The sequence below is a fragment of the Thalassophryne amazonica genome, chromosome 17 (genome assembly GCF_902500255.1).
Source record: "Thalassophryne amazonica chromosome 17, fThaAma1.1, whole genome shotgun sequence".
NCBI classification, from domain to species: Eukaryota; Metazoa; Chordata; class Actinopteri; order Batrachoidiformes; family Batrachoididae; genus Thalassophryne; species Thalassophryne amazonica.
Genome location: NC_047119.1, coordinates 63084346 through 63106752, shown reverse-complemented (window position 1 = coordinate 63106752; position 22407 = coordinate 63084346). Strand labels below are relative to the sequence as shown.

Genomic DNA, 22407 nt, shown 5'->3' with positions numbered 1-22407 from the left:
GTTTTCTGATGTCAATTTTGTGGATTGAGTGGCCCATGGTGGCGGTGGGGTTATGTTATGGGCAGGTGTCTGTTATGGACGAAGAACACAGGTGCATTTTATTGATGGCATTTTGAATGCACAGAGATACCGTGACGAGATCCTGAGGCCCATTGTTGTGCCATCCAGGAACATCACCTCATGTTGCAGCAGGATAATGCACGGCCCCATGTTGCAAGGATCTGTACACAATTCTTGGAAGCTGAAAATGTCCCAGTTCTTGCATGGCCGGCATACTCACTGGACATGTCACCCATTGAGCATGTTTGGGATGCTCTGGACCAGCATATACGACAGCGTGTAACAGTTCTTGCCAATATCCAGCAACTTCGCACAGCCATTGAAGAGGAGTGGACCAACATTCCACAGGCCACAATTGACAACCTGATCAACTCTATGCGAAGGAGATGTGTTGCACTGCATGAGGCAAATGGTGGTCACACCAGATACTGACTGGTATCCCCCCCCCCCCAATAAAACAAAATTGCACCTTTCAGAGTGGCCTTTTATTGTGGGCAGTCTAAGGCAAACCTGTGCACTAATCATGGTGTCTAATCAGCATCTTGATATGGCACACCTGTGAGGTGGGATGGATTATCTCAGCAATGGAGAAGTGCTCACTATCACAGATTTAGACTGGTTTGTGAACAATATTTGAGGGAAATGGTGATATTGTGTATGTGGAAAAAGTTTTAGATCTTTGAGTTCATCAAATGGGAGCAAAACCAAAAGTGTTGCGTTTATATTTTTGTTGAGTGTATAAAGATGACTGCCTGAAGAGAACATGTAAATTTCCACAGTCATTGATGATATGGGGCTGCATGTCAGGTAAAGGCACTGGGGAGATGGCTGTCATTACATCATCAATAAATGCACAAGTTTACGTTGATATTTTGGACACTTTTCTTATCCCATCCTTTGAAAGGATGTTTGGGGATGATGAAATCATTTTCAAGATGATAATGCATCTTGCCATAGAGCAAAAACTGTGAAAACATTCCTTGCAAAAAGACACATAGGGTCAATGTCATGGCCTGCAAATAGTCCGGATCTTAATCCAATTGAAGAAAATGGTCCATGACAAGGCTCCAACCTGCAAAGCTGATCTGGCAACAGCAATCAGAGAAAGTTGGAGCCAGATTGATGAAGAGTACTGTTTGTCACTCATTAAGTCCATGCCTCAGAGACTGCAAGCTGTTATAAAAGCCAGAGGTGGCGCAGCAAAATACTAGTGATGTGTTGGAGTGTTCTTTTGTTTTTCATGATTCCATAATTTTTTCCTCAGAATTGAGTGAGTCCGTATTTTTTTCCCTCTGCTTGGTCTAAAAAAGTAACCGTTACTGACTGCCACAATTTTTTTTTTTTCCTGATTTCTTATAGTGTTTCTTAAAGCCAGAAAGTTGCCATTTGAAATGACTTTAGTTTTGTGTCATGTCTGTGATCTGCTTTTTTTCTACAAAATTAAACAACTGAATGAACATCCTCCGAGGCCGGTGATTCCATAATTTTTGCCAGGGGTTGTACATTTCTGCTATTGACATGAAATTTTCACCAGATGTCAGTAACAACCCAAGTAATCTACACATGCAAAGAAACCAAAACAAATAAATACAGAATTTAAGTTGTATGTAAATTAATATGAAATGATACAGGGAAAAGTATTGAACACACTTACTGAAAGTTATTTAATACTTCGTCCAAAAGTTGCTCAAGGTGTGATTTTGGCCCATTCTTCCACACAAACAGTCTTCAAATCTTGAAGATTCCTCGGCCCATTTCTCTGATCTCTAATCTTCAGTTCTTTCCATAGATTTTCTATTAGATTCAAGTCAGGTGATTCTAGCAGCTTTGTTTTCATTCTCTGAAACCAATTGAGAGTTTCCTTGGCTGTGTGTTTGAGATCTGAAATGTCCACCCTCGTTTTATCTTCATCATCCTGATCAATAGCAGCAGGTTTTTATCAATAATGTCTTGGTACATTTTTCCATTCATCCTTCATTTATGTGAAGTTTTCCGGTGCCGTCTGCTGAAAAACAGCCTCACACCGTGATGTTCCCATCTCCAAACATCACTGTTGGTTTGGTGTTTTTGGGCTGATGTGCAGTGACATTAAATGGTGTGTATTATGACATCCAAAGAGTTCAGTTTTGGTTTCATCTGAACAGACTATATTCTTCCAGTATTTCACAGGCTGGTCTAAAGGTTGTTCAGCAAACTTTAAACAAGCTTCAACATGGTTTTTCTTGAGCGTTCATACAGGCCATTGCGGTTGAGTGCATTACTTATTCTTTGCTTTGAAACAATTCTACCTGCTAATTCCAGGTCTTTCTAAAGCTCTCCACAAGTGATCCTTGGCTCTTGGACAACTCTCCTGATAATTCTTGTCAATCCTCACTTGGTCGTGGCTGGTTTATGATAAAATGATGATCTTTCCACTTCCGGTTTATGGCCCCAACAGTGCTCTCTGGAACGTTCAGAAGTTTAAAAATCCTTCTGTCACAATACCATCAGTATGTTTTGTACCAATAAAGTTGTGAAGATCTTGTCAAGATCTTTGTTTTTACCCATCATAAGATGATTTTTGTGTGACACTTTGGTAATGAGACACTTTTTTTTATAGGTCGTCAGGACTGAACTAGCTGATATTAATTTGCACTAATAAGGGGCAGGATTGCGTTCTAATTACTGATAGATTTCAGTTGGTGTCTTGGCTTCCCGTGTCTTTTTGCACCTCCCTTTCTTCAAGTGTTCAATATGTTTTCCCTTTCTCATTTCACATTGTTACACATAATTTCTGTACTTACTTTTTTGGTTTCTTTGCATGTGTGGATTACTTGGGTTGTTACTGATGTGGTGAAAATTTCATGTCAGTAGCACCTTTAGGAATATATTTACTGAGAAAAAATGGGGTTGGGGTTTTTCAGTAATTATTGTCTGGCTTTTGCCTTACAATATAAAGCGCCTTGGGGCAACTGTTTGTTGTGATTTGGCGCTATATAAATAAAATTGATTTGATTTGAAGAATGGTGACTTGCTCAATAGTTATTTTACCTACTCTATATTCATTCCCCGGTTGTTTGCTGTCCTCTTGTAATGGCTTGATGGCTCACAGTTTGGGAACCCCTGTGCTGTATGAGTTGAGCAATGAATGTACCACAAACACTGTGAAATACTGAATAATCCACCAAGGACTGTGTTAAACCACATTGTTTGTGAAAATGACAGATTGCTGTAACTGCATTGCTCCTTTGTTTTACAGAAACTTGTGGATATTTGTTTCCAAGTTCACAGAGTTTGACGCACGAAAATTACATAAACTCTATAAACATGCAATCAAGAAGAGACAAGAGAACACCCAGGTACTGCAAGACCCTGTAATAAATGCATCATCCTGTAATCATTTTGTAAAATCTGATGATGATGATGTGAATCTACAGGCGGTGGACCAGAACACTAGAAATACAAACATCCACAGCTACAAACACGCAGGTACACTGTGCTGTTGTATACAGAATGTAAACTGATCACTGAATTACTGAAGTAGCTGGTAGCTGAAGTGTCTCATCTTGTTCCTCAGATATTGAGAGGCTAAAGGACATGTCTCATCACGACGACAGCAGCAGAGACAGCTACAGCTCAGACCGGCATCAGCCTTCCAACAGATACCATGAAAGCAGCACAAAGGAGAGACACAGCACAGAGCAACACAGAAAGACCACAGGAGGAGAGTCCAGGAAAAGACCCTATTCCACCTTCAGCAACGGCAAAGACCACAGAGATCACTACAGGCCGGACAGCAGGGACAGAGACAGACAAGACAGGTAAGACACCACCCTCACCGAGACTAACGGGACCCGTCTTGAAACACACAAACAGCACTGATTCATTCTGTTTTAGTCAAACAAAGATCAGCAAATCTGTCGTGTCTGTGATTAGTGCAAATCAGAAATGTTTTATGTTTGTCTATTTGAAATGGGACGATGCATATTAATGAACATTATGTGTAAATATGCTGGATTATAACTGCAGGATGCTAATTTCCATCCGTAGTCCCAGTAACATAAACAGACCAAGACCTCACAACATACCAAAATAAATTAATCATGACAGAAAAATGATTAAAACAGAATATATATACAAATCAAAATCAAATCAATTTTATTTATATAGCGCCAAATCACAACAAACAGTTGCCCCAAGGCACTTTATATTGTAAGGCAAGGCCATACAATAATTACGGAAAAACCCCAACGGTCAAAACAACCCCTGTGAGCAAGCACTTGGCGACAGTGGGAAGGAAAAACTCCCTTTAACAGGAAGAACCTCCAGCAGAACCAGGCTCAGGGAGGGGCAGTCTTCTGCTGGGACTGGTTGGGGCTGAGGGAGAGAACCAGGAAAAAGACATGCTGTGGAAGAGAGCAGAGATCAATCACTAATGATTAAATGCAGAGTGGTGCATACAGAGCAAAAACATAAACACTCAGTGCATCATGGGAACCCCCCAGCAGTCTAAGTCTATAGCAGCATAACTAGGGATGGTTCAGGGTCACCTGACCAGCCCTAACTATAAGCTTTAGCAAAAAGGAAAGTTTTAAGCCTAATCTTAAAAGTAGAGAGGGTGTCTGTCTCCCTGATCTGAATTGGGAACTGGTTCCACAGGAGAGGAGCCTGAAAGCTGAAGGCTCTGCCTCCCATTCTACTCTTAAAAACCCTAGGAACTACAAGTAAGCTTGCAGTCTGAGAGCGAAGCGCTCTATTGGGGTGATATGGTACTATGAGGTCCCTAAGATAAGATGGGACCTGATTATTCAAAACCTTATAAGTAAGAAGAAGAATTTTAAATTCTATTCTAGAATTAACAGGAAGCCAATGAAGAGAGGCCAATATGGGTGAGATATGCTCTCTACTTCTAGTCCCCGTCAGTACTCTAGCTGCAGCATTTTGAATTAACTGAAGGCTTTTCAGGGAACCTTTAGGACAACCTGATAATAATGAATTACAATAGTCCAGCCTAGAGGAAATAAATCCATGAATTAGTTTTTCAGCATCACTCTGAGACAAGACCTTTCTAATTTTAGAGATATTGCGCAAATGCAAAAAAGCAGTCCTACATATTTGTTTAATATGCACATTGAATGACATTTGGTGAGGTGGGGATGGACCAGTTTTTTGCCTGTGTTGTTGACATCCATGATCCAGGTGGAGCTGTGGAGCCTTTTTTTTTTTTAACCCAGGCTGTATTTTTAGACGTTTTGGGTTCATCTTTTTACTCAGATGCTTTCTGTGCATCTTTTTCAATGAAATGGAAACACTGTTTTTTTGTATGTTTTGCTATTTGTTTGACCTGGGGAATAACAGGTGAAAAAGTAAATGCAGCTTTTGATATTTACAGCTCCTACAGTCTGTTAGCAATGACATTTTCCCACCGAATAGTTGAAATTCTCCCTCAGCTTCATTTGAATGATGAAGTTTGGTTTCCTCCAACTTAATGGCTCCATGCTACCCAGTATTAAAACTCAAGTCCTCAAAGAACCTACACCTTGAGGGAAGAGCTGGTGTGATAATGTTAGAGAAGGTGTGGAACTTAAACAACCTATAGAGGTGCATCTAAAAAAAAAAAAAAAAAAGAGAGAATATTGTGGAAAAAGTTCAATATATTTTGTCCAGTATTTCTATTGATTTCAGGGCCGCAGCGATCTGCACATTCGCTGGCTGTTGCCAGAGCGCCGCTATCTTGGTTAGTGTCTAATAACCAGACATAAATACAAATCAGTGTGGGCATGATCAATGCTTTCAAGAGTTTCACCATAAATCTGCATTTTTTTTGTGCTGTTACTGTGCCGTTACATTTATTCAAACTCAGTCCCACATTTGTACAGCCAATATTTGTCAAATACAGAAGAGGATCAGACTGTTTATATAATAGACTTGAATGAATTTGTTCGTCCCAGTCCAGATAGAAAATAATACCATCAGCTTGTCAAACACACTATGTCTGCCACGACACGAGGTACTAGTCTGAGCCTTAATTAATTTCATTATGAAGTTAGGTGAAAGGGGTGAAAGTAAGAGCTTCGCGCGCTCACATATTGAAGATATTGATATTAAAGACTGCTCTTAACCCACCTGCAGCACCGCTTTTACAGAGCGCTTCTCCGGAAAACTTACAAATATAATAAATACAATGAAACAGCCACGCCAACCAGGGTGAAAGTAAGATTATTTAATAATTTGTGGACCAAGTTGAAAGAAATCTGTAAACACTACACTGGAATATGGAATATATAATAGAAAAATTGATCTAATTTGTGTATATTCTTATGTAAGTCCCTTCGGCTGCTCCCTTGTTTGCACTCGTGGTCGCCACAGCAAATCCAAGGTGGATCTGCATGTTGAATTGGCACAAGTTTTACGCTGGATGCCCTTCCTGACACAACTACACATTACATGGAGAAATGTGGCAGGGGTGAGATTTGAACCCGGAACCTTCTGAACTGAAACCAAGCATATTCTTATACTGTAGTTAGCACAGTGGGCAGATGCTAAGTCCTGCTGGAAAAGAAAACCAGCATCTCCATAAAGCTCCTCAGCAGATGGAAGCATGAAGTGGTCAAAAGTCTCCTGGTGGTTGGCTGGATTGACTTTGGACTTGATAAGACACAGTGGATCAACACCAGCAGATGACATGACACCAGATCATCACTGACTGTGGAAACTTCACACGGGACTTAAAGCAGTGTGGATTCTATTCCTCTCCATGGTTCCTCCAGACTCTGGGACCTTCATTTCCAAATGAAATGCAAAATTTACTTTAATCTGAAAAGAGGGCTTTGGACTAAGCAGTGGTCAAGTTCTTTTTCTCCTTAGCCCAAGTGAGACTCTTCTGACATGGTCTCTGGTTCAAGAGTGGCTTGAAATGAAGAGTGCAACACTTTCATCCCATTTCCTGGACACGTGTGTGTGTGTGCGCGTGTGTGCTGGCTCTTGATGCACTGACACCAGCCTCAGTCCGCTCCTTGTCAAACTCCCCAAAGTTCTTGAATCAGCTTTGCTTGACGATCTTCTCAAGGCTGCAGTCATCCCTCTTGCTTGTGCAGCTTTTCCAACTACATAAATAAATGTCTATATAAGGCAGGGGTGGGCAATTAATTTTTACAAGGGGCCACATAGAGAACCTGAATTATGTCCGAGGGCCACACCATCGATAACTCAGCTGTCTCCCATTACAAATTTTACAAAAAATTACCTATTTAATAGCTTTTATAGGTAATTTTTATTATTGTAATAATATGTAAATATACCTAAATAAACCTCTACATAATGATTTGCAACACACAAGCTTGACATTTCTAATATATGTAATAATAATCACAGACCTCATGAGGGCCGGACAGAGACATGCAAAGGGCCACATGTGGCCCCCGGGCCGCAGTTTGCCCAGGTCTGATATAAGGGGTGTCACAATACATGTATTTGTTACGCACGCAGCTGTTCAGTTCACAAAACTGAACACAGAATACGCGGTACGACTGCACAGTGTGATTATACACGTGCTTATTTGTTTCCATAAGTCAGACATTTCATCTCGTCTCCACAGACTGTGTTTGTGTCTAGTTTCATGATCTGTGCAGGAGGCGTGGTTATACCCCTCAGTGTGCTGTCTGTGTCTGAGGTGAAAACGGGAAACAGCGAGTCAGCCAGCTGAAGCACAATTGCATTATTCCAATCAGAAACTTTGGAAACATAAATGGAATTGGTTAATTTGCCTTTTCTTCTGAAACATGGAACCTAAAAGTGAAAGTCTATTGATCCCATGTTGCGTTGAATCGCTGTCCCTGTGTGAGATCAGTGCATGTTCGAGTTTACACAGAAAACACTACTAATTTTATAACCTGACGTTGATTTCAAATCTGTACAGAGTGAGTCAAATGAGGTGCCATCATTTGTGCAAAAATAAAACAAATGTAAAATGGATAAATTATTGACTGAAGTCTGGCTCCACACATCGTGCATCATATAAACAAAAATAAAACACTTAATGCACTGCACAGTAAATTCATCCCAGCGTGAATGAGAGGAGATGTAATCAATCCTTACACATTTAATGAAAAAATAAAGTTTACATTTACACTTTGTCTCACGGTGCTAAAGTGGCTGAGACCAGCTCTCTGCTGATCACAAATTAAAGCTCCTGTACTGAAAATCCTCCATGAGCTGAATATGCAGGACAGGACCTCATGATTTACAGGTGTTATACCAAAGGGGCCCATTACTTATGCAACCCATCATCTTGACTTTTATATTTTAATTCATTCATATCAAATTGGAGAGATTTGCTTCGAGTTTGAGTTTAAGGAAGCTAATTTTAGAAATTTTTATATTGAGAAGTCTGATTTACATTTTGTATTTGAAATATATCATGTTGAAACTCTGCAGTTTGGGTGCTTTTTGACTGGAATAAGTATTAGCTGCTGCCATTTCACTGTTTAGTTTGTGCACATTTAACAGTAAATGAATAACTAATGAATCATAAAGTTGATATCATCAGTGTCACATACCATTTACTTTGGGTAACATCAAAGTAGATAAAGCAGCAGTAGTGAACATGTTACAGTAGTGTTCAGAATAATAAGTAGCGCTATGTGACTAAAAAGATTAATCCAGGTTTTGAGTATATTTCTTATTGTTACATGGGAAACAAGGTACCAGTAGATTCAGTAGATTCTCACAAATCCAACAAGACCAAGCATTTATGATATGCACACTCTTAAGGCTATGAAATTGGGCTATTAGTAAAAAAAAAGTAGAAAAGGTGTTCACAATAATAGTAGTGTGGCATTCAGTCAGTGAGTTCGTCAATTTTGTGGAACAAACAGGTGTGAATCAGGTGTCCCCTATTTAAGGATGAAGCCAGCACCTGTTGAACATGTTTTTCTCTTTGAAAGCCTGAGGAAAATGGGACGTTCAAGGCATTGTTCAGAAGAACAGCGTAGTTTGATTATAAAGTTGATTGGAGAGGGGGAAACTTATACGCAGGTGCAAAAGATTATAGGCTGTTCATCTACAATGATCTCCAATGCTTTAAAATGGACAAAAAAAAAAGAAAAAAACAGACGTGTGGAAGAAAATGGAAAACAACCATCAAAATGGATAGAAGAATAACCAGAATGGCAAAGGCTCACCCATTGCTCAGCTCCAGGATGATCAAAGACAGTCTGGAGTTACCTGTAAGTGCTGTGACAGTTAGAAGACGCCTGTGTGAAGCTAATTTATTTGCAACAATCCCCCGCAAAGTCCCTCTGTTAAATAAAAGACGTGCAGAAGAGGTTACAATTTGCCAAAGAACACATCAACTGGCCTAAAGAGAAATGGAGGAATATTTTGTGGACTGATGAGAGTAAAATTGTTCTTTTTGGGTCCAAGGGCCACAGACAATTTGTGAGACGACCCCCAAACTCTGAATTCAAGCCACAGTTCACGGTGAAGACAGTGAAGCATGGTGGTGCAAGCATCATGATATGGGCATGTTTCTCCTACTATGGTGTTGGGCCTATATATCGCATACCAGGTATCATGGATCAGTTTGGACATGTCAAAATACTTGAAGAGGTCATGTTGCCTTATGCTGAAGAGGACATGCCCTTGAAAAGGGTGTTTCAACAAGACAATGACCCCAAGCACACTAGTAAACGAGCAAAATCTTGGTTCCAAACCAACAAAATTAATGCCTCGCAGATGTGAAGAAATCATGAAAAACTGTGGTTATACAACTAAATACTAGGATTGCTAAAAAAAACAGTTTGAACATAATAGTTTTGAGTTTGTAGCGTCAACAGCAGATGCTATTATTGTGAACAACCCCTTTTCTACTTTTTTTTTTTTACTAATAGCCCAATTTCATAGCCTTAAGAGTGTGCATATCATGAATGCTTGGTCTTGTTGGATTTGTGAGAATCTACTGAATCTACTGGTACTGTGTTTCCCATGTAACAATAAGAAATATACTCAAAACCTGGATTAATCTTTTTAGTCACATAGCACTGCTGTTATTCTGAACACTACTGTAGTTTGCGACTCAAACTCTGCATTACCGTATCAGTCTGAACCAGAGTGTAGAGAAGATGGAACGGCGCCAGGAGGACAAGAGGGCCAGAACAGAGGGTGGTGCCGTCACATCATCAGGACAGCAGGAGCCCGACCTTTGGGCCCGAACAGAGAGCAGCTGGTGGTGTTGCTGTAATGCGTGTCAGCCCATGAAGTCTGTAAGAGAGTGTTTTTGTTGCCACGAGTGGGACATTTTGGAACCTCTGTTGGAAGAGTTAGAGCGAAGCAGGAAGGAAGCAGCAGAGCCGCCTGAGCCCGTGTGTGTGACCAGCCATCCTGATTTCAGTGCTCGTCTAAATCCTGGCGTGTTGGGCAGGTTCTGTAGTTTTCCAAGGATTAACTGGAAGAGGCGGCTGCTGCAGGAAGTTTCCATGACTAATGAGTAAGTCACAGCCCCGACACCCTGTGTTACACAGTCTGATTACTGAGAAATAATAATTTTGTTTGCTCCCTTGGATGGAAAACCAGCCCAACTCGATATTTTTATTTTTCACCTCTAGCCAGTACAGACTGGTGGCGTACCGTATCACCCTGGACTGGTTTCTCAAAGGGAAAAGACTTGGCAGGGGCAAGAGAAGAGTGCTTCCCTCTTGTGTGGTGCTGGCCATCAGGGCGAAATATCCCGCGACTCCCGCTACTTACTGTGGATTCAAGGATCGGGTCAAGGCCCATTGCCTGCTGCAACCCTAAAATTGAACCTGAGAACTGTTTACTATGTTTAAAATATGACCTGAATCACAGTTGGCTGCATGTGATCTTCTTCTTTAATAAAGAGTTTTCTTGCCTCATGTGGTAAACTGCTGATTCCTGTGAGGGTAAATTTAATCTGGTTCCACAAAAGACCACATTCATTTCTAAGACCCGATTTGCTGTTGAAACTTAATGGATGTTGGATGTGAAAATGACAACTGCATTTGTTGGAAACTAGTAATGACAGTTGTGTTGGTGTTCTTTGCCAAGTGGAGGATGTCTTAAACATCAAGCTTTCCCACTCATCCTGGAAATTTAAGAAGTAGGTTTCCAGTCATGGAAACAACCTGGAAATTAAAATGACCAAAAATTCTGGAAATAATCTGTATTATCTTGGGAATTTTGTTTGTATTTTAACCTTCACATAGATCACTACATAAACTTCAGTATGTATTTTGTTTGAAACTCTGCTCACAGAGGGAGTTTGGATATGCCTGGAAGTGTGAGAACAAATTGTAAAGGTTACATTTTTGAGAAACAAAGCCAAGCAGAATATGGCTAGGGACATGGAGTCCATCTTCACAGCTTTCACTGTGGAAGCAGGTGCTCTGGACTGTGGCTAGATGGTTGTGAGTGCTTGTCGCTGTGGAAACCTGAGAACCTATTGGTGGACAACTGTGGTGAGGTAAGCTCTCAGGCTGAAGAAGGAGACCTTTATTGTCTGGTTAGCTCAGAGGCCTCTGGAATCAACGGCAGTCCAGTAGGCCTGCAGCCTCAGTAGTTGCTGAGGCTAAAACTTGGGTGTGGGGGGAGTTTAGAGATGGAATAGAGAATAACTTTCAGTTTGCCTCAAACCAGTTCTGGTGAATCAACTCAGAAAAGGGACGCAATTCTTGAAGCCTTTGTCACACCATGATGGATCAAGGAAACACGAGGAGCTGATACGATTTCCGATATCCATTTGTGTTTGTTTTTGTCCTACAAAACTCCTTTTCCTATCTGCAAAATGAGTTCCATATCTGCTGAGTTCATCAAAGTTTTGTGTGTGCTCATGAATAGACAACAAGCGGAGAGCTTTTCCACTGCCTGTCCATTTGTTTACCATTTTGTCCTCTACTTATTTAGTTTTACAATATTCAATGCATTTACATTGTATGGCTGACCGACGCTTCAGACTGAGCTTCTGATTGGCCAAAGCTCCGGTGTATGGGGGTGAATTCTGCACAAGCGTAGAGCAGACAGTTCTCCTGATGTAGCAACATGTAGCACGGCTGTTCATTTAGCCAAGGTCACTGAAGAAAAAGACAGCAAAACTGTGATTTTTTTTTTTTTTTTTTTTTTTTTTTTTAAATAAGAGTGCACTGTGTGGATTCTCTCGGCTAGGAGGCACCGCAGAGTTGTTTGATGTCCTCACTGCTGCAATTACACTGAACGGTAGCACAGCTGTCAGCACATGAATGTAGTGAGGAAGTATGCTGTAATGATCCCTGAAAGAACCAGATTCTATACACATTTGCAATCAGACCTCAGTAAATCCAGCTCCCCCAATGCGCATATACGAGGTCTCTTAGATAATAAACTGACCCTTTTATTTATTTATTTTTTAAACTATATGGATTTGAATGACATGCGATTACACCAATCATGCTTGAACCCTCGTGCGCATGCGTGAGTTTTTTCACGCGTGTCGGTGATGTCATTTCCCTGTGGGCAGGCCTTCAGTGAGATGTGGTCCCGCCCTCTCGGCTGAATTCCTTTGTTTCACACGCTGCTCGAGACGGCACGCGTTGCTTTATCAAAATTTTTTCTAGACCTGTGAGGAATATCCGAGTGGACACTATTCGAGAAATTAAGCTGGTTTTTGGTGAAAAGTTTAAGGGCTGATGAGAGATTATGGGGTGTTTCTGTCGGTGTAAGGACTTCCCACGCAGCGGGGCGTCCTGCAGCGCTTCCAGGCGCCTTCGTCGGCCTGTTTCGAGCTGAAAACATCCTAATGTAAGGCTTAATTCACCCAGGACGTCGTGAGAGAACAGAGAAGATTCAGAAGAGGCCGGCATGAGGACTTTATGCGGACATTCCACTGTTTAAGGACATTTTTTTAATGAAAGACGTGCGCGCAAATTCGCCGAGTCGTTTCCGTGACGACTCAGCAAATCTGTGTGCGCCGCGACAGGAAAAACACCTCCGTGTTGAAAACCATTTGTAAAATTCAGGCGGCTTTTGATGGCTTTCAACAAGTGAGTAACTGAGAAATTGTTTAACAGCTTGGGCATGTTCCAACTTGCCCGTTAAGGTTTCCAACGGAGGTGTTTTTCCTGTCGCGACCCCCCCGCGGTCGGGTCCAGCCCGACATGTGACTCTGCCCCCACGTTCTTTCATTACAAAATGTCCGTTAACAATGGAATGTCCGAATAAACTCCTCATGCCGACTTCTTCTGAAAGTTCTCTGTTCTCTGACGACTTACTGGGTCAACAGAGCCTGAAATGTGGAAGTTTTCAACTTGAAATGGCGAGACGCTGCCGCCTCGAAGCGCAGATCGCCGTCAGGCGCCATGGGCCATCCTTACGGCGACACTACCAGACCAAAATCTCTCATCAGCCGTTAAAATTTTTACCGAAAACCAGCTGAATTTATCGAATGGTGTCCACTCAGTTGTGCCTTACAGTTTTGAAAAAATTTTGATCAAACAAAGCAGCAGTCTCTGAGCCATTCCATAACAATGAAAAAAACGACGAGAGGGTGGGTGACTCCTCACTCAAAGACTGCCCACAGGCGAATGACATAACCGACAGGCGTGAAAAAACTCTTGCATGCCCACGAGGGTTCAAGCATGTCTGATGTAATCACACGTGATTCAAATCCATATGGTTTTTGAAAAAAATAATAAGGTCGGATACTTTTCTAATAGACCTCGTATGTGTTGAAACTGGGAAAAGCATTCTGCTGAATGCAGCTCCATATGTTGCCAGTGGAAATGTGACATCTGTCCATCAGCACCCCAAATTCACAGGAGACCGTCAGAGAAAGCAATATTGCCATAGGACAATACGAGGTCTGTCAGTAAAGTATCGTACCTTTTTATTTTTTTCAAAAACTATATGGATTTCATTCATATGTTTTTACGTCAGACATGCTTGAACCCTCGTGCACATGCGTGAGTTTTTCCACACCTGTTGGTGACGTCATCCGCCTGTGAGCACGCCTTGTGGAAGGAGTGGTCCCGCCCCTTTGTTGGATTTTCATTGTCTGGAAATGGCGGAATGAAAAGGACTTTTTTTCCATCAGAATTTTTTCAGAAGCTGTTAGACTGGCACCTGGAAACCATTCAAAAAATTTATGTGGCTTTCGGTGAAAATTTTACGGGCTTCACAGAGAAGAAGGATTTTTGCTACAGTTTTCAGGACTGCTTTAAGGACGGTCGGTGCGCCGTACTCCGAGCTGCAATGACGCGGCACAAACCACTGGATCATTTCTAAATGGATGGCTCTGTGGATACGAGACCGTCGTGAGCTCTTTCTCTGGTTATCACAAGAGCTAGACATCAGCCATTTTCCGGCAGATTTCACTTTTAACAAGAGATTTTGTCATGGAAAGCCGCGCGGAGGCTTTGCGCGTCACAACCGATTCATTGATGAAGCGAGACAAAGGAACACCTCAGTTTTGGTGTGTTAGAGGACAAGTTGGGACATGTCCAGCTCTCCACAATTTCTCTTATACTCACTCGACTGGTAAGCACTGAAAGCCGAGATAGACATGGGTGAAAATTCATTTTTTTCCTCAAAATTGTACACAATACCCCATAATGACAATGTGAATATTTTCTTTGTTTGTTTTTTGTTTTTTTAGATTTTTGCAGATTTTTACACATTTATTACAAATAAAAAAAGTAAGAAATCACATGTATATAAATATTCACAGCCTTTGCCTTGAAGCTCAAAATTGAGCTCAGGTGCATCCTGTTTCTACTGATCATCCTTGAGATGTTTCAACAGCTTGATTGGAGTTCACCTTGGGTAAATTCAGTTGATTGGTCATGATTTGGAAAGACACACACCTGTCGACATATGCAGTCCCACAGTTGACAGTGAATGTCAGCACAAACCAAGCATGAAGTCAAAGGAATTTTCTGTAGACTTCCGAGACAGGATTGTCTTGACACACAAATCTGGGGAAGGGTACAAAAACATTTCTGCTGCTTTGAAGGTCCCAATGAGCACAGTGGCCTCCATCATCTGTAAATGGAAGAAGTTCAGATCCATCAGGATTCTTCTTAGAGCTGGCCACCTGTGTAAAGTGAGTGACTGGGGGCGAAGGCCCTTGGTCAGGGAGGTGACAAAGAACCTGATGGTCACTCTGTCAGAGATCCAGTGTTTCTCTGTGGAGTGAGGAAAACCTTCCAGAAGAACATCTCTGCAGCAATCCACCAATCTGGCCACTGGTAGAGTGGCCAGACAGAAGCCACTCCTTAGTAAAAGGCGCATGGCAGCCCACCTGGAGTTTGCCAAAAGGCACCTGAAGGACTCTCAGACCATGAGAAACAAAATGCTCTGGCCTAATGAGACAAAGATTGAACTCTTTGGCGTGAATGCCAGGTGTCATGTTGGGAGGAAACCAGGCACCATCCCTACAGTGAAGCATGGTGGCGTCAGCATCATAGTGTGGGGATGATTTTCAGCAGCAGGAACTGGGAGACTAGTCAGTATTGAGGGAAAGATGAATGCATCAATGTACAGAGACATCCTGGATGAAAGCCTCCCCTAGAGCGCTCTTGACCTCAGACTGGGGCAACGGTTCATCTTTCAGCAGGACAATAACCCCTAAGCACACAGCCAAGATATCAAAAGAGTGGCTTCAGGACAACTCTGTGAATGTCCTTGAGCGGCCCAGCCAGAGCCCAGACCCGAATCTGACTGAACATCTCTGGAGAGATCTGAAAGTGACTGTGCACCGACACTCCCCATCCAACCCGATGGAGCTTGAAAAGTGCTGCAAAGAGGAATGGACCAAACTGCCCAAAGATATGTGCACCAAGCTTGTGGCATCATATTCAAGAAGACTTGAGGCTGTAATTGCTGCCAAAGGTGCATCAACAAAATATTGAGCAAAGGGTGTGAATACGTATGTACAGTGGGGCAAAAAAGTATTTAGTCAGCCCCTGATTGTTCAAGTTCTCCTACTTAGGAAGATGAAAGAGGTCTGTAATTTTCAACATAGGTACATTCAACTATGCTTCACAGTATTTATGGTGTTCTTGGAATGCAACTCATCATTCTTCTTCCAAACACGACGAGTTGAGTTTTTACCAAAAAGTTCTATTTTGGTTTCATCTGACCACATGATATTCTCCCAATCCTCGTCTGGATCATCCATATGCTCTCTGGCAAACTTCAGACGGGCCTGGACATGTACTGGCTTAAGCAGGGGTACATGCCTGGCCCTGCGGGATTTGAGTCCCTCTCTGTGTAGTGTGTTGATATTTCAGAAGAAAAGGGGAAATTAACCAATTTCATTTATGCTTCCAAAGTTTCTGATTGGAATAATCCATTCACTCGCTTCAACGGGTTGGCTACCTCTTTCCTGCAGACTGATACTGAGGGGTGCAGCCACGCTTCCTGCACTCAGCCAGAAGACCACACCTCCTCCTGCACAGATCATGAAACTACAGTGATGCACATTCTGTGGGCATGAGATGAAATGATGGTGACTTATGGAAACTAATTTGAACGTGTGTATAATCATTATTATTGCACTGTGTATTTTGCATACAGTTGTGTGCACCCAACAATTGCTTGTGAACTGTACTCACATTTTAAAATAAGTAGCTTTAAAATAATAAAACACAGCGCGGCAGTATGTAGGTGAGTCAGTGAATGACAGTAGTAGGCAAGGTTCTATTTAAGTCTCAGTGTGACTGCGTGGAGGAGTTCACCAGCCGAACAGCATCTGGAAAGAAACTGTTCTTCACCTGTTGGTTCTTGCCCGGATGCTTGCAGTCTCCTGTCTGAGGTGGTACACAGTTCATGTGCAGGGAGGGCGGAGTCTCTCGTGATGCATGCCTTGTCCTTGCATCTGCTGTTGTAAATGTCTGCGATGGTAAGCTGCAGCCAGTCGCTCTCTGTGCAAACTTAACCACCCGCTGCACTGCCCATTTCTCTGCCACTGCGCAGCCAGCATACCACACAATGAGGTCAGAGTGCTCTTCACCACACACATGGTTTTTTCCGATGTTCACAGATCTGCATAATGTTAATGTTTGTAATGTGGTGCTTCTGCGTCATGCAACAAGACACACAATTATCAGCATGTTATTTGTTTATAATGCAAACACCACATTAGAAAGCAGAAGCTAAAAGGCTAATTGTTATTGTACAAGGCACACAACATGAGTAAATGGCTTTTTGTCACCACTGAACAAATGAGCATGTGTGAAGTAAACATACGATATAATTCAACGTTTAAAAACCCGGCATGTTTATTTATAATGCAAACTTAGTGATCAGATGCTAATTGTTAAAGTATAAGGCATAAAATGCGACTAAACACCTCTTCCCACTGAACTTTAGGGCCCTTTCACACATAGTGTGAAGTTTGGTCGAATATGGTGAAACAGTTCGAATTGGCGCACAGCAAAACATCGCACTGACGGGCAGACGTGTGCGATGAGAGTTCGTGCACGCGACGGTGTCTTTTGAGCAGGAACACAGTGTGGGGTGCACCACATTGTGCCACTTATGTGGAAAACAAAAAAAAAACCCACCCATGGGACTCAACCCACGCTTTCCAAAAGCTCTGATTGCCAGTCAGAAACTTTACCACTGAGCTACAGAGCTATCCTTTGAAAGCTGCGGGAACCTGCCTCATATCAGGAAGGACATAGAAGCATTACAAAAAAATTTAAATCACACCATATTAAAAACACTGCATTTATCAAATGGGCAATACAGATATGATCCGTCTGTTCCTCTGGTGATGACCCATGGTCACTGACATACAGTCATGAAATAACATGAAAGAGAAGCGGTGTGCACTGATTATGTCCACATCTACTGGTCCGGTGCGTCCAGTCTCCCCGCGCACGTTCTGCCAGACACGTGTCTTCTGGACGGCGCTCCGCAGCACTGACACCGGGTCATGTGGAACAGAGCTCACGTGGGTGACATGACTGTCAGATCGCCCACTGCGTGTTCTGATCTGACGGCCTGTCTTAACCTGGCGGGCTGTCAGTGTCCGCTCCGTGCGCGTGCTCACTTGCTGCAGCTTTTCGCCACAGCGATATGTTTTTATGTCCACATAAGTACAGCAATCAGACACACGTGCCTCACAGTGGACAGTTGTTAGTCCATATCTGTCCAAACACATTAGGTGTTGTCCAGGTTGGATGTCCAGATCCACAGATCCCCACAGCTGCTTCTGTCAGAAGCAATGCCTCCTGTCAGTGGAGCACACACACCCACGTGTCAGTGTGGGAAACTGAGACAAATTTCACTGCAAGTACGACAGTGATTGTATGCAGTCTGTTGTCGTGCCAAGAGTACGAATGGCCACACATTTTCTAAGTGCCACGCAAGCGGTGTTAGATGTCTGTGCATATCAGTTGGAATTTGGCCGACACCTGCTGTGAGGGTTTGATGGGCTCGCACAGCGCACACTCTTTCAGCTGCTGGTGTGCGCAAATAATTATCAACAGGTGTACGAGGCATTGGAAGCAGCTACGAAATTATTTGGTTTGTAAGCGATTCCTGCTTCATGCGGACTTAATGCGCAATTCAACCAAATTCGCAGTATGTGTGAAGGGGCCCTTATGTGAGGTTAATGAGCATTGTAATTAAACATTTGGAAACTGCATTACTCATTTATAACTGAAAGACTTATGATCTGGTCGGCTGATCTGTTGCTGTTGTCTCACACGGTCCAAACAAGTGCCAAGAAATATGAAAGTCATATATCAGTTCTTAAATTTACTTGTGCTCTAAGACATAGAACATCTTTCTCATTCAGATCTTCTTACTACTTTTCTGTGGTTTATGTCCAGCTCAATGATGCGTTACCGCCACCTTCTGTTCTGGAGTGTGAATCGTAGTTACTCATTCAGTATCCAGGAGCACCTTCTCACACGTGTAGATGGTACTATCTTGTGGTCGTAGATGATACAGACCTCCCAAAGGGAGTGTGTATAAAAATGGCTGTATTTCTAAATGCTTAGTTTAATTATTTCTTATTGACTTATTTCTGTTGAATCCTCTCCATTCGAGCTGAACGTCCACACTACAAGCACATCTTGATGTGGACTAAGGAAACAAAGTTATGACAGTGGTCACTGCCCACATAATTATGGACCTAGCATTGCATGTGAGATGGAAATTAGGAGTTGGTGTTGTTGAAGATGCACGTCTCTTGAAATGACCTTGTGTGTCGGTTTCTTTCCTTGTTTTACCGTCTGTATAAGTTTAGATTATTTATTATTAGGAACTACATTGATACTTTGTTTGTAGGTAAATTTTCTTTCTGAAATTGTTGATGTTATTTGTATCATCACCATCATCATCTCGCCATCTTTGGGCGGGCCCGGCCAGTCGCACCCGTTCACTGTTTGTCTGTGACCCCTGTGACCTTTGGCTCTCCGTTTGCAGGTACTACAGTGACGTTAAGCACAGGAAGCTGGAGGAGCTCCACTCCAGCAGAGATCACAGGCCGGATGTGAAGGACTATGCCCACTCAGACCACCGTTCTTCCTACCGCTATCACTCAGACTGGCACGCGGAGCAGCGAGCCTCCGCCAGCGGGCCTCGCTCGCCCAGAGACCAGCGCTCACCCTACGACTCGCGCTCACCATTGGGACACCGCTCACCTTTCGACTATTCCTCAGACCACAAGAGCACACCCGAGCAGGTCTGGAGTAGCCGAAAAACATAACAGGAGGTGTGGGGGTGGCCACAGACTCACCAGCACAGCAGATGCCTTACAGGGACTGAGGACGCGACGCTCCGGCTGCGTGACGCGCCAGGTCCCGCCAGGTCAGCGTGGCTGCTGATTCCAGTTTCAGCATGCGGCGAACTGAGAGGAAGAAAGCAGGCAGCAGATTCAAACAGAAACAAAGCAGCTTATTTTTGTATTTAAGAGTTTAAAGCTGCATCGTTGTGAAGGTGTAACAGCATGCAGCACACGGTTATTTTTGTTTTATTTTTTTTTATAAAGTCTGACTTTTTAGACCTCTGGAACCCATCGACCCTGAGTGCTGCCTCCCTCCACTGACCCTCGACACTGGATGCTCCGACTGTTCCGTTTGTCCGTACCGTCTCTCCGTCAGGTTCAACGTGTCTATTTAAAAGTTCATCTCTGAATCACGTCTGAAGGAAGGCTATGTGGTCAAATCCCGTCTTGAGCTCAGGCTCATCACCTCAAGTACCTCATTTACAGCTTTTCTAATTAAATCATGAGCTTTTTGTTTTGTTTTTTTTTGCCACCATTAATTATTTAATAACATCTTAGCTGTAAAAATGTCTGAGCTTCGTTTTTGTTTTGTTTTTTCTACCTTTAAGCGACAGCGTTGTAAATGATGTAATATAGAAAATCAGTGGTCTCCTTCCTCAGGCTTTTTGAATTTATTGACTCTTTTTTTTCCCCCCATGAACTCAGGCTTTTTTTTTTCTTTTTTTCTTTTTTGTCTTTACACAAGTGAGTTTCTCTGTAATGATGCTTTCAGAATGTCACTTTTGGTAAAGAACGAATTCTAACGATACAGTTTTATTCAGGAGTGATTTTTGCTTCCATTTTAAATCTGTGAACTGAGAGCAAGTCGACTTCTGAAGTCAGTTTCTCAAACAGTTACCTTACACGTAGCCTGTTAAATCCAAAATAGAGTTATGTAATGTTTCTCTCACTTTTTCTTTTTTTCTTTTCTACGTAGGCAATAATGTTGATGTTCTATGCAGCCAAGTATTTTCTGGTGAACCATCCAACTGAATGAAGTCACTGTTACGGTTCACTCTGTTGTACATACATTTCTTCTATATTTCAAAAGAAATTTACACTGAAAGCGCATGAATTTTTATGGACTGTTTTATATAGTTGTTTATGAAGCCATTAAAAATCAATCGCTGTATTCACTCGTATCACCTCTGAAGAGTTTTTTTTTTCCTCCTTTTTCTGCAGGAAATGTCTCGGATTATAAGTTCTGTGGATCTGTTTGTAGGGTCTTCCCTGTTTTATTATTATTTTAAATTCTTATTCAGTGTTTTTCAAGCTTTTTAGTGGTTTTCATTAGTCAATCACAAAGATGCACAAAAGTATCTGACAAACCTCACGTGGTGTTTGAATGTCACCAGCGCTGTAATGTGTAGTTAGGACGCACAATTCAGCCTCTATAGGAGCAGTGGGCACCAGGACAGAAACTACAGCCACCGTCATGGAATCGGATTGGAGCAGTCGACGAGGGATCTTTGCAATAAATTTTCAAATCTAGGCGAGAAAACTCCAAACTTAAAAAATAAATAAATAAAATCTACAAGTCGAAAACATTTACAGAGGTTTATATGACACCATGAGTACAACAGGTTTGGGGTCCTGATGATGTACATATGTGTATGAAAAACTAAAAATGGGAACTCTGCTAAAAGGAACTCATAGCTAAAACGTGATTTATATCACACTTCGAGTACATCAATCAGACGAGTGTGTCAGATGTTTCTTAAGAGATTTCAAAATTGATCACTCTTAAGAGACAACTTTATGGACGAGGTCAATAGGTGGTGCAAAAATAAAATGATCTCAAATACTTTAAAATGGCAACAAAACCAGAAAGACGTGGAAGCAAACAGAAAACCGCCTTACAAATAGATTGAATCAGTGCCGGCCCAAACCAGTTTGTCACCCTAGGCAAGATTTTTATGGTGCCCCCTGTAAAGAGTAATTATAAACGCAGACAACATGGACTGTAGCACAGCTAAGCTTCCACCTGTGTTATAGCATTTATTAGCTATTACAAACTTTGCTTAACTATGACATTACAATAAAAATGTAAACAGTCGCTGACATTGATGATCGATGGATGTCAATGGAGAATTCCCCTTTGGCTGACCTGGTAGAGTTCTGGTCATTAGTTCGAGCAGTCCGGGGTTCGATCCCACCACCGTCCCGGCCACAAAGGGCCTCCAGTCACACGAGCAAAAGTCTCCACTCATTTCTTTGTGATAGTTGGATAAAGGAGCCAGTGTTACCTCAGTGATGTTTTGGGTAATTTGTCATTCCGCTGACTGACGGTGGGTATGGTGAACATGAAGTCATGTTCCAGGATGATGATGATGCAGCTTTCAGTGTTTCTTCAGAAAAAGTAAATAACCGAACTGTCACTGACAGACTGAAACTCAAAACGACTGGAAATACAGTAGCGTTCAGAATAATAGTAGTGCTATGTGACTAAAAAGATTAATCCAGATTTTGAGTATATTTCTTATTGTTACATGGGAAACAAGGTACCAGACCAAGCATTCATGATATGCACACTCTTAAGGCTATGAAATTGGGCTATTAGTAAAAAAAAAAAAAAAAAAAAATGGGGGTGTTCATAATAACAG

At 42.1% G+C, this 22407-nt stretch overlaps 2 protein-coding genes across 4 annotated transcripts in view; both read left to right on the top strand.

Moving 5' to 3' along the window:
- The window catches only part of chd1 (chromodomain helicase DNA binding protein 1), a 121447-nt gene extending 100501 nt beyond the window's left edge, over positions 1-20946 (top strand). For all 3 annotated transcript variants that reach the window (XM_034191476.1, XM_034191475.1, XM_034191474.1), the window contains exons 33-36: positions 3299-3398; positions 3477-3528; positions 3617-3860; positions 19465-20946. In XM_034191476.1, coding sequence (XP_034047367.1) covers positions 3299-3398; positions 3477-3528; positions 3617-3860; positions 19465-19747 — 679 coding nt within the window. In that variant the 3' untranslated portion in view covers positions 19748-20946. The remainder of the gene's footprint in view (positions 1-3298; positions 3399-3476; positions 3529-3616; positions 3861-19464) is intronic.
- LOC117528877 lies at positions 10117-10911 on the top strand. Its single transcript, XM_034191477.1, has 2 exons — positions 10117-10525; positions 10644-10911. Exons 1-2 carry the CDS (start codon positions 10161-10163, stop codon positions 10831-10833), a joined length of 555 nt encoding a protein of 184 aa, XP_034047368.1. The 5' UTR covers positions 10117-10160; the 3' UTR covers positions 10834-10911.
- Positions 20947-22407: the final 1461 nt, after the last annotated feature.

What these genes read in the sequence shown, in the direction of transcription:
- LOC117528877 (XM_034191477.1), top strand. Translation starts at nt 10,161, where the DNA reads ATGGAACGGCGCCAGGAGGACAAGAGGGCCAGAACAGAGGGTGGTGCC. An exon ending in GAAGTTTCCATGACTAATGA is followed by an intron (nt 10,526 to 10,643) that starts GTAAGTCACAGC and finishes TTTCACCTCTAG; the next exon opens with CCAGTACAGACTGGTGGCGT.